This window comes from Synchiropus splendidus, chromosome 15, assembly GCF_027744825.2.
Source record: "Synchiropus splendidus isolate RoL2022-P1 chromosome 15, RoL_Sspl_1.0, whole genome shotgun sequence".
In the NCBI taxonomy this organism is placed as follows: Eukaryota; Metazoa; Chordata; class Actinopteri; order Syngnathiformes; family Callionymidae; genus Synchiropus; species Synchiropus splendidus.
In genome coordinates this window covers 9,271,994-9,284,374 of record NC_071348.1, presented here as the reverse complement: position 1 = coordinate 9,284,374, position 12,381 = coordinate 9,271,994, and the positions used below count along the sequence as shown (strand labels likewise).

The following is a 12,381-nucleotide window of genomic DNA, read 5'->3' as shown; positions in this document are numbered from 1 at the left end:
ATTCCACTTGGGGTCTTGTCTTCTCAAGCAGGCAGGCCTTTCACTCAAGCCTACCTGAGGTAAAACATGATGTTTACCTTGTGCACCCAACTCTAATGGGTGGTTTTCCCTCTTATGTCTTAAGTCCTCCCATGTTACAGCAAGCCCAACCTTGAAGATCTTTTTTGATAATCATCAGGGAGCAACAGAATTGTCCTCACTATGACAATGAATAGTGGTACCATGGTCCTCTACCGTCGGTAGGACTGCGGTACTGAGACTGACCATCCATTCCGTGAGTATATGCTCAAGAAAGACTGGCTTGGGGGCGAAGGGTGATGGCTGACTGTAGAAGGGAGCACGTCATAACTGGTCCGAACACAGCTTACTAGCCATTGAGCTACATTATTCCCAGTTTAATCCCCCTCAGGCCCACTGTCCCCTCTCACCCACAGAGCCTCGGCGCCACTCACTGCTCCCCCCAGCCGCACTAAAGTTTTCTTGCAGAGGTTGGACATAGTCTTTCAAGACTAGTGGACTCACTTGTTTATCCATTCATTCAGTTTCTGTCGCTTATCGACTCTGGGAATTTTCAGTGGTTGGGGACAACCTGGAAAGTTTGCGAGTCCAAATGTAGACTGCAATGTGTCAGACATGAATCTCTTCCTATTTTGTCATCAACCAAAATCGTACAAGAAAGCACATGGATATGGTGAACACGGAACCTTTCTACCATGCCAGCAGGCAAATTACCATGCTGAAATACTACCAAAAACACTTAGAGGTAGAGCCAACTTGAGTTTCATGTCGCCTCTCCCTGTTGACTTCTGTTCTCCTCGCTCCTCCTCCTCATTTTGGCTCCATGGATGGTGGAGAGGTCAGTTATCAGGGACTGCCAGCCCTGCCAAACCCTCTGACCGCTGCCAGCAGGGAGCGGCTGCTCAGGACAGAATATCTGCCACAACCACAAAAAAAAAAAAAAAAAAAAAAACTCAGGCGATGAAGAAATCAGGCTGCCAAAGCGTGTGTGTGTATTTAAGTGTGCGAGTTTGATGAATATTTTTGACGCGCATGTTCTGGAGGCTGCCGTCTCTGCAACATCCGGCCGTAAATCTATTGTGACATGTCAAACCGTATTCATGACCCAATCTGCTTACGACAGATATTTGATTTGAAATGAAAAGTGGGGTGGATTACAAAAATACAGAAGTTGTATACAACAACTGAAAAGCAGACTGATAGAAGCAATCTTCTGCAATCTTCTTCAATTCCCTTCCGTCGTGTGACTGTGACACTGTCATGGCTGAAAAGGACATAGTAAGCTACACTGCTGGTCAGAAATATGAGACATAAATTTATCTCTACCAATTCGTGCTCCAACAATTTGTATTTTTATGCATTTTGAACGTGGAATTTAGTGAGTATGGAGAGAAGCCAACCTTTATGTTGTGTGTCTCACTGAGCGTGGAGAAATGGGATAAGAGGACTCGGTTGTGTGCACCGGAATTGTGGTGTATCCACTGTGTGTGGCTGTTGCAAGCCTCCTTGAACAAGGGAAGATGGCGATGAACCTTCATCAACCTCTGAACAAATTCAAGGTGACCTTCAGGCAGAAGGAACAATGATGTGCGCTCACACTGTCCCTCTGTCTGAGAACCTAAGAGGACACTGTTGCTGAGAAGAAAACATGGACGACGGATTTATTGCCATACTGATGACCAGTATGTAAGGGTTTTTTGGTGAGGCGAATCATGTTGGTGAGAGAAGGGAGTGAAAAGTTAGAGAAGAGGAAGAAAGTTCCTTCAGTCAAACATGGCGGCGGGTCAAAGTTGTTTTGGGGTTGCTTTGCTGCCTCTGGCACCATCATCTTCTCATCATATTTGGTCAGAAAGTGACGCCTTCCACCGCAACAATGATCCAAAAGTAGTCTAAAATGTTGACACATAAACAGTGGAGAGCTCTGAAATGACCAGATCCATATCCCAGATGCAGAAACAGAAGTAGGCACCTGATCCGTTGGCCAATGAAGAGTGATCCATTCCAAAAGATGTGCTGGCAAAAGCAACATTTCCTGACCAAATGGTTTCCATGTTTTTGGTCTTGCCTGTACGTGAGAAACCAAATTAACGTCTCGGGTTTCCATTCTTGTCAATACTGATCTCTCAATGCATCAAAGATCCCATCATTACCATTCAAGGTTGGTTGTTGAAGCAAGACTTATCGAACCAAAACATTGCGAGAGGAATATTCAGTCCTGGAACCACCCACTTAGACCTCTTGGATCCCTCCTCACTTTTGCTGCCAGGATAAAGGAAGTCGGAACAGAATAGTTTTTTTTTTTAGTAGACCAGTAAAAACCTTTATGGGGTCCTGTTTGTGCTGTACTTTGGTACATCCCTGCTCTCCTCAAGTAAAGACTCCATATACTAAACTTGACCTTGCCTTTAGTAACCAGGCTGGTTTAGCCACCTTCTGAAGAGTGTTGTATTGCAGTGGCAAGACTTTCAGCGCTCAATTGAGAAGACGAAAATTCTAGAATTATGAAGAAAATGATTGCGCAAAAGCTCAGCTTTGACTGTCTGGAATAGTGAGTCATAGATGTGTGCTTAAACATGAATGAATGCGGGAATGAAAATATATAATTATGCATATGAAGTATAAGAAATGTATTTAAAATATATAGAATACAAACACATATTAAAAGGTAAGAGGTCTCTGTTTGAAGCGAAAATATTTAAACTTTGTGCTTTGAAAGTTGGCTGTAATAGAGTGAAAAAAAAAAAAAAAAACATGGCGACGCTTGAAGAAATTAGTTTAGGGAGACAAGTCGTGCAATGGAAAGTGAAAACACATTGAAAGCACTTCATCCTTTCACACACTCCAGTTCATTTTGTGTCTGTCGATAACCATCTGAATATTGTTGTTGCCAACAAACCAGCGCCTTTGCTGTGACACACACACACACACTCAGAGACAGCTGCCTCATCTCTCAGTGGAAACAGGTGTCTGTGAATCTCATGGGGTTTGGGGCTTTGGGGCTTTTCTGAGTGCTGAACAAGATGGAGAAATTCCATTTGTGAAAGTCTGCTACTGTTCGACACGCACCACCCTCCCACCGTCCTCACCCTGCCACAGACACAAAACACACGCTCACTTTCTCTTGACCGTGAAATCCAAACTAAAAGGGCTCATCTTTATCACCCTGTTGACTGAGAATTCACAACCTCAGATGAGGGTCCGCTGAGATACGGCGGGGAGGAGGGGTAAGCTCGTCCTCCTGTGACTCACATTGCCTTACTGGAAAACAAGCGTGAGACTTCATCAAAATGATGTGGGCGGGTTTTGTTTGTTTAAACCCACTAGATTCTGACCCCTGCACATGGGCCATAAACCCAAACTAGAGTAAAGTGGAAACCTTTGTAGTCGCGTACCTGGACATTCCTCCTTCATTGTACCACTCAAAAATAACGGTTGATGATGTTTCCCCATAACCCAGCGGCTGATAAACCTCTCACGCTTTTATAATTGGCAGATGGAGTTTTATGAGTGCTTCCTTATGACAATGCACCTTTGTATGAGGCTAGATTGTGGGGGTGTGGGGGTGATGCATAGGGAATACACAGGGCTACATTTGTATGTGTTGTAATTCTTCTCACTTCATTCAGAGAGTGCATGACAAGGAGTCTGAGTCTTACGAAATGAAAGAAGCGTGAATGAAAAGATAATAAATAAACAATAGTATGATGGGGGAAGTATTTGAGGAGCTATTTGTAAGGCTGAAGTAAATAAAATAGAGGATATACTACAGTATACCAGGAAGGTAGATCAAAGCCAAGTCATTTTATAGCAATACAATTCAAGCAGGTTCAAGGTCTCATGACATAACATGTCGGATTATTGAACCTGCTACCTATGGGATGTGAGCCAGTTATTAATATATCACAGTAAAGATATTCTGTACGTATTAAACCTTTAAATGCAGGGATTGGAGATGAAACTTTGAGAAGTTGTTGGAAGTCTAGTGACACATGCAGAGAAAATGGGCATTGGAGCGTAATGTAAAAAATAATTACAAAATGTCTTGTAATAACCATAATAACAGGAGAATAAACAGGTATGGTGAATGGTTGTTAAATAATTGTGATAAGACACTGAATGGAACTTGAAAATATGTGATACATAACATAAACTTGTGATTAAATTGCGAAGTTTAAAAAGGGAAATGTGAGAATAAATAGAAATGAAAATGAAGTTCCTGTATTCCAATAAAGAAAGACTTGGTGAGGTCATGATGGAATTATGGTGAACTGCTAAAGAAAAGTGAAAATTTAAATGTAACAAATATCCAGTGTTTATGTTAAACAATAAATAACACCAATAGATAGACTTAAGAAAAAATACTCAGTCTAGATGATAAAGACATGACTGGAAAATTGCACATATTAAATACAAGTCTTCATCGAACAGAATGAGATTCTGAAAATAAGTTGATATTGTGTATTTATTTATTGGGAAACTTAAAAAAGAACATTTTCTGACTAGAATGTTGTTATAAAGTTATGGAAAATAAAATGATGAGAAGGAAATATATTGCATTGACCAAAAACTGCATTTTGAGGCAGGAAAATATGAATTATCACAAGCAATATGACAGGCAGCTTTCAACCATTTAATCCTGTTTTTTTTTTTTATTGAGGAGGAGTGGGACTTTCACTTACTACTGTGTATTGTGGCAAAAATCTGAACCAATCAGGTGCATTTTTTCAGGCAATGTAAAGCGGTAAATATATATCCGAGCAGATCAGATATTTTTGGTGGCTGTGTACTGCAAACTAGTACTGCAGGAGATATTCACCTGTAGTATTGAAAGAAAGTGGGTGCATTTTGAACTTTGCGTACTACAGCAACAGCCCACTGAAAGTGGCTTGGTGACCCACTTTTAGGTCCCGACCCACCAGTTGAGAACCACAAATTTCAATGACACACCAATAAGCAAAGACTGAAGTCAAACTTGTAATAAAACATCACACTTTATTCAATAGGCAGTATAAAAACGTATAAAAACAAGACATTTTAGCAAGTATAAATGTTTTTTCCATTGAAAAAAAAAAGTCAATAGCGCACAAAAGCTACATATAAAAAGGCATTGTATAAAAAGATTGTCTGCTAAGTGTTTTTAAGGGCTACTGCAGTCTTAAATGCAACACAGAACATTTTTAAAAGCATCGAAAATCACATTAATACAAAAGTTTCAGTTGGGTTTTGCTTTGTAGTAAAAAAAAATATCAGTGTTTAGTACTCGCTCTCATTTAATGGAGGACATGAAGTTCAAGTGCAACTTGATCATACTCTTACTGGGTGACGCTCACATCATCCACATGCATAAATATACTATATCTGTTGATCGTAAAAATAACCTTTGTTCTTTTGATGTTTCTCCTCGGGTGACACTGTGGAAGGCCCAACATGAATTGAAATGCAAACTAGATGAAATCAGAGGTGCCAATGTTCTGTAGCTGGTTTGCTAATACTAAAAAGAGACCGTCAAAGTCGGGCTCCTTGAAAACAGTTTAGTGGCTGATATGAACACTTGAAATTCTCAGAAGAAAGCCTGCTAAATAACAAAAGTCAGTTTTGGAATAATGCTAAAAGGGCTTTAAATACTTATAAAGAAACACTGCTGCAATCGCCAATTATTAAAAATATAAACATGAGAATAAAATTAAAACCATAACAAATAAATTAATCAACTTGTTCTTTATATTAATATCAAAATTCTGAATTAAAAAATAGCCCAGTGAAAATGACATAGTTAACCATCCCCATTTGTATTGTAAAAAAAAAGCCCAAGTAATTCTGAATATTAATTCATATATAGGTAAAAACTGTGTGAAGTAACGATTGTCTTTGCTTGGTTGAACTTCAACAAGTGCGAGTGTAGAAACACAATGCCTCGCTACCGTTGCACGTTCTGTATAGGTGGCGCCGCGTCCAGCGCTGAGAATGATATGGTCCCTGAGTGCGTCTCAGTCTACATGACCAGTGTCCTGGTGGTGTAAGTGTTCATGTAGCTGTGGCTTTGCTCGGACTCCAGAACATGCTCCTCTGTCTTCCCGCAGGTCACCTGCTCCCAGGAGCTCAGCTGCTGCTAACAAAACAGATATGCGTTAGACTTCCGGATACGTGGCGATAGAACCGCATAGAAGAAGCGAACATACCTGTAGTGGGCTGCTCATGGTCCTGTGAGGAAGGTGATGGAAGGTTTTGTGTCCGTCCTCGCTCAGTAATGAGCTGGCGAGCATGTCCTGCAGGAGGGGAGCTAGTTTAGCTTCAAGTTCACTCGAGAGCAAAGGAGCTGCAGTTGCATCACACTCACTGGTACTTCCTGTGCAGGACCGTTGGGGGAGAAGAGCTGCGTGTGGAGGTCTTGTCCTTCCCACTGCATGCACGGACTCCGCTCACATGGAGCCTCCACCTGTTGGGCAAAAGCAAATGTTATAGTCTGAGACTCTACTGACTCTACCGCGAGACTTTTTACCTCTTGTTTTATTTTCTTCAGAGGTGGTTGATCAATGGCGCACTCCATTGGCTCCTGCTTAATGGCGTCAACCATCTGACCTAGAGGGGAATTCTGCAACACAACAAACAACCTGTTAAACTCACAAGCCACCTTTATATCGAAGTAATCTTTTGGATATATCTCTACTCACCATTAGCTTGAGGGGCCTGTACTTGGCCTCCTGTAGAGCCAGGCTCGACCCGAAAGGTGCCGGGGGTTGAGGAGAAGACTCCAAACGGCTGTTTGGACTCCGGAATCTGAGCATAGCAGACTATGTATTAATATTAAGCAAGCCTAGGGGGTCGGAAATAGAGGAGAGTTGCTTACACTTCGCTGTGTTTTTGAGATCGGAGTGTCGGGTCAACCACCGGTTTGGTGTCCACTGGTGAACTTAAAGTCGGGCTGTCACTGTCCGAATGTTCGGGACTCATGGATTGGTTCAGGAACTGTCAATAAACCAGATTCATTAAAGCGATTCGGTGAAGTGCTGGTAACGAAAGGAAAACGTTCTGTGGACACCTACCGAGTCAATGACGGACTCCATGAACTCTGGAATGGAGTTTGAGAAGGGCGAGCTGTTGCTAATGCTGTTGCAGTGGGCACGAGTCGCAGACGCGCTCTCCTCCGGTAGGCAGCTCTGATCGAGAGCAGGCGCGGCCGTCTGGAGGTGAGGCAACGGCATCGACACGCCCTCCGTGTTGTGGGCCACGGAGCTGTGGCTGGCCCAGCTGGGATAGGACAGGTTTATCTGGAGAGGAGAAAACACAAGGAACGATGAGCGAGGTTTTTAGCTTAGCTTTCACTTCAGCAAAGTATGGACTGACAAAAGTCTTTGCAATGAGATTTTGAAGTAAAAGTAGATTTAATTCATGCTGAAAGAAGAAAGAGCTCTTCCTGTAAGGGGCAGGGTCCATTAGAAAAGAGGCTAACATTTGAACACAGAATAAAGGGAACTAACAAGTCAAAGCTCGCAGGATGACGATGGGTTGCACAAGGGTCACGAAAACCCACAAGCACGAGGTGAAATCGTCGAGATAAAGTCCTATATCGCCACTTTTGCAGAAACAGGGGCCCAGATGTTTCCTGCACCTCCTTTCGCACTGAAATCCAACCACCGTCCTAAGAGCCGGAGCTACATAAATTTAGCTGTCAACGCACCGGTAGTGACGGCTGGCCCCTCAGCTCGTTCTCTGTGGACATGAGCAGCAGCTCGATCTCTTTCACCCTCTGCTCCTTCTCAGGGTCCTCGTCGCTATAGTGTCTCTGGAGGCAGAGCAGCAAGGGGAAGTTAGCACCACAGGTCATGTCTTCAACACAGCCGCCATCGGCCTACCTGGATAGCAGCGGTGCCGTGCTGTGGAATGTTCACGATGTTCAAATGTAGAGCCATGGGAAAGGGGACCTGTCGGACGGAAGGGAAATTGATCAAAAACAAGGGTTTAAATTTCAACTCTGCGCAAGATTTCAGTTTGCGTTTCACTCACCCTTTGTGTGTCAGAGATGTATGTGTAGTTAAGCGATGACAAGGGAGGCAGCTGCGCGTGATTGGGCGAATGGTGAGGGAAGCCCATGATGTGATTGCTGCTCTTGACATAGCCATGGCTGATGGAGAGGTTGTTCTTCGACGTGTTCTGGAGGTAACCTTCTTGTTCCACCTTGCGCCTCATGGTGGAATTCCAGTGGTTCTTGATGGCGTTGTCAGTCCTTGGGAAACAACACAATGACTCTCCGCTCTCCTCAACTGAAAACCTTGTTTCACCCCGAGTCATTTCATCGGCTCACGCCCCTGGTGTCCTTCCCTTTATTTCGCCCTCCCGACCACAGCATTACAAATCACACCAGAAATTGATTTCACTCGCTTCTCTTTTCCACACTTCAACTCACCTGCCAGGGAGCAGCTTCGCGATTTCAGCCCAGCGGTTGCCCAGCTTCTCATGCGCCTGGTAGATGATCCTGTCCTCCTCCTCCGTCCACGATGTCTTCTTGACCTCAGGGTTCAGGTGGTTGTGCCACCTCTCTCGACACTGCTTTCCGATGCGACCTTTGAGATGTTTGGCGATCACTGACCAGCGTTTGGCCCCGTACTTCTGCACCAGCTCAATGACCTAAGGACAGAGACAACAAAGGAGATATGTACATTAGCAAAGGACTCCTTCCTTTTCCTTTATCTATAGGTCAGCACCTGCTAGTGAACACCAGCAGGGAGTTTCCAGGGGAACGTTACCCTCTTTGCTAATCATTACAGTAGCATCTGGTAAGAAAAACCTTCCTCTGCCCCACTACAGAACATTTTAATAAGCAAATCTAATGTGCAATTTAAGAGAGAATAGAACAGCGTCTGACATTAGTATTATAATTTTAATATTCTTGAATTAAAATCTCCCCATTTTCTCACCCTCTGATCCTCTTCTTTGGTCCAGGGTCCTTTGATGAGTTCCGGGTTCAGAACCTTTTGCCATCTGTGCTGACACTGCACATCAGTTCGATTCTGATCCGATAGAAAGAGAGTCAGTTTAATCGCATGTCATATCCTGCTATGAATAAATATTAGCTCAACTAAATATGAAGACTTCAGGTTGATCCAGTTTAATGAGCGTGTTTACTCAAACGTGTGTATGTGAGTGAGTGCTCCCACTTACAGAGAGCAAGCTCGCGATGACTTTCCAGTCATCAGATCCATGAAGCTCCACCAGTTTTTTCAACTTTTCGTCCTAAAAAAATACAAGTATATTATAGCTGTGTTCAACTCCAACTGAGTTTTTTTTTTTTTTTAAATAAGACGTGCATACCTCCTCTCGTGTCCAGCGTGTTTTCCCAAGGTGACGTTTCCCTGTCTTCGCCAGTGTTCCGTCATAATCGTGTTCGTACATCTCATTCTCCTCCTCATCGTCATCACTACTGTAAACACTGCGGATAAGAATGAAAGTTAAACGTGATGGAAAATAACAGCGCTCCAAACAACTCCCATTCAAGTACATAAAGAACTTGGCCCATTATTTAACTCATCAGGTGTCAGCACAGACAGAACCAGTCATTCTTGAAGGTTTGGGTGCAGGCCTCTGGCCAAGACACCCACAAGGGCTAGGAGCCAGAAAGGGGGGGGTTGGATGAACAGGTTCTAGTGTTTTTGGTTTCCACAGATACTGGGATTGGCATATACAATCATAAATTCATGGTCCCGGCGAGTTCAGACTTGCAGCGGCTTAGTGCAGCACATCCATGTCTGTTGCACTCAGTCAGACACACACTGATACTGAGTGTAAACCAATGAGGTTGGGGAGTAGAGACAGCGTGGAGGCTTGTGCAACAGGTGAGCAAGAGCGCCACAGGTGCAGAGAGGATATTCAAGGAAGATTATATTGATATTTAAGCATATATTTTTCAGATAAAATTAGGAAGCACACTCCCACCAAAAGTCAGCGCAAAGAAGCAAGTGCATTTACTAAATAAGATGAACATTTAAAAATATTTTTTACAATTATATATGTACGCATCTTGCTATAAATTAAATCTATACATAAATAGCTCATGATTTACAATATGCAGGCAATATATTTTCATTGGAGGGAAAAAAAGAAGTACAAGTATAAAATAACAAACGTGTATTACAAGCTGTAATAATAGCCAACCAATTGAATTACAAGTCAGACTTTGTTTTTCCGAAAAAAAAAACTAAAAACATTTACGATGGAAACTAATTAAAAATGAGACGTATACAAAAAGGTTCATAGCAGAGAATTTTGACTGCCATATGCGACTAAAGTGTCGCTAAATAAATAAGTGATGTACATCGTAATAGTGTTGCAAACACCGAGTCGATATCGCTAATACTATGTTTTAATAACCTTCATTTTTGTGCGCCTAATGTAAGTTTGCCTACTTCAAACGGACACCTACATCTGATGCGAAGAAAACCGCGTCCACAAACTGACTTAAACATATGAAATTCCCTTTGGATTCGTTGTTTTTTATGCAGAATATGAGAAGTCTGGAATACGCTCGGCACGCGCCTGGTGTCACTCATGCACAATAGTCAAGCGCGCTTCAAGAGTCGAGCGCTCAGTCAGTGGCCGCATGCGGGTGACCGCCACCTGTCATGAGCGCGCGACAACACACGGCCATCCAGCCAGCAAAACACGCACTAAATAACATACATCTTAAACATGCGAGTCGTAAGCGGCGTGAAAACCAGACAAACGAGCGGCTTCTCGTCCTGTAAGTAACCGCCACTGTAGTCGCGCTGAGGAAGCTCGAACAAGCTCATGAATTGGAGGGTAAAAGCTGGTTACCTGTTTCTCGGCCGCCGAGCCATGTCACTGTTTGAGGGGCTCGCTGGTTCCGTACTTTCACTCCGCGAGTTTACTTAGCTCTCTGGAAGCAGACAGGTTGACATTCATTTAAGAGCAGAAGCTTGCGGCTCCTCCCCTCCCGGCGAATTTGCCGCTAGTTGTTCGCGCATGCCCAGTGGGACCCCTGAAGATACTGAAGAAACTTAATCTCCTGTAAATTCAACCAAAAAGAAAAATCATACAAGGAGATTTTGCTTATATTTTTTAGTAAAACTCGTGTAATTTAGATAGAATAGAGCTATATCAAGTCTTCTTTGAGAATTAGGACCCTGAAAGCATCCGGCAGACTGCACTCATTTCTTGAGACCTAACTCAGTCAATGTCCTTCTCAGCACTTCTCCTCTTGTATGGAGAAGTAAACTAGACGGTGTCAACTACAACAAGAAAAGTGAAGTTCGCCGCTTTTCCCACATTTGGATGTTAAAAAAATACAGATGTTTCTTGGCGATAACACCTGGAACAAAGAAACAACCAGTACAATTGGGAAAGAACTCAAGGTGCTCTGCCCAGATAAACTGACAAAAGCACAGTGTTTTGGCTCACTTTTTGCTTGTATTTATGTAATATGACGAAAGGTTTAAGCTCGATTTGTAAAGTCCATTTATGATGATAAATGTTTTTGGTTGCTGATGTCCTCATCTCCCCAGCACCAGAATTGTTTTCCCGTTCTTTGAGGAACTTAGAGGAGAAGGTGGGGGCTGTGTGTGTGTGTGTGTGTGTGTGTGTGTGCGTGTGTCCGTGAGTGCGCATGCACGTATGTCCGTGAGGGGGGAGGCTGGCTTTATTTGTATAAATGTGTCTTCGCATTGTATTAGTTCCTCCATACGCGACCGTATTGTCCTGGTCACTTGTAATTATGATCACCCCATAAGGGCCCATTGTTCAAGGGCGGTCATCAAAATAGTCGCCTGATACAGAGCCACACACACACACACACACACACACACACACACATGGAAATGGACTGCATGCTCCTCAAACACAAGAGCAACCAAAGAGAGAAAAATGTTCATTAAATATGCAACAACTGTTCCACAAATGTATCTGTCATTATTAAAATAAATAAATAAAAAAAACACTTACAAACAAAATATCCCCCGCAACTTAATTACACTATTAAAACACAATATATTAGTAAACAGCATTAGTAACACAACATTAGTAACACTTGTAGCACTTTTTGGAGATCTGTGAAGACCTGCATTGCTTTCTCTCAGGCCCTGAGTTTGCCACCAGCCCTGAGGGGAATAATAAATTTGTTATCAGAACCCAAATTTAAGGACTGGAGCCATGGTATGCAAATCCCTCCACTGTAGGTTGAAGAGGAAGCTGTGGACTCATTGACTCCGAGCTCAGGTCATTTGCATGGGCGCGATTGGACAGGTTGGGAGAAGGTATTGTGATGGCTGCCCCCTTTGCAAAGCATTGTGTGCACAGGTCGCCTCATTTGAATATTTTTTTAATGACAGCCCCTGGACTAGAGATCTAATCCTG

At 43.0% G+C, this 12,381-nt stretch overlaps 1 protein-coding gene across 1 annotated transcript; it reads right to left on the bottom strand.

Moving 5' to 3' along the window:
* Nucleotides 1-5,010: 5,010 nt before the first annotated feature.
* On the bottom strand, nucleotides 5,011-10,962 carry myb (v-myb avian myeloblastosis viral oncogene homolog). The gene is made up of 15 exons (XM_053887906.1): nucleotides 10,828-10,962; nucleotides 9,328-9,445; nucleotides 9,178-9,249; nucleotides 8,934-9,026; nucleotides 8,423-8,643; nucleotides 8,023-8,242; nucleotides 7,872-7,940; nucleotides 7,697-7,801; nucleotides 7,062-7,286; nucleotides 6,866-6,984; nucleotides 6,690-6,795; nucleotides 6,518-6,610; nucleotides 6,356-6,454; nucleotides 6,198-6,284; nucleotides 5,011-6,127 (listed from the first exon to the last, which is right to left on the bottom strand). The coding sequence occupies exons 1-15, from the start codon at nucleotides 10,848-10,850 to the stop codon at nucleotides 6,011-6,013; spliced, it is 1,767 nt and encodes a 588-aa protein (XP_053743881.1). The 5' UTR covers nucleotides 10,851-10,962; the 3' UTR covers nucleotides 5,011-6,010.
* Nucleotides 10,963-12,381: the final 1,419 nt, after the last annotated feature.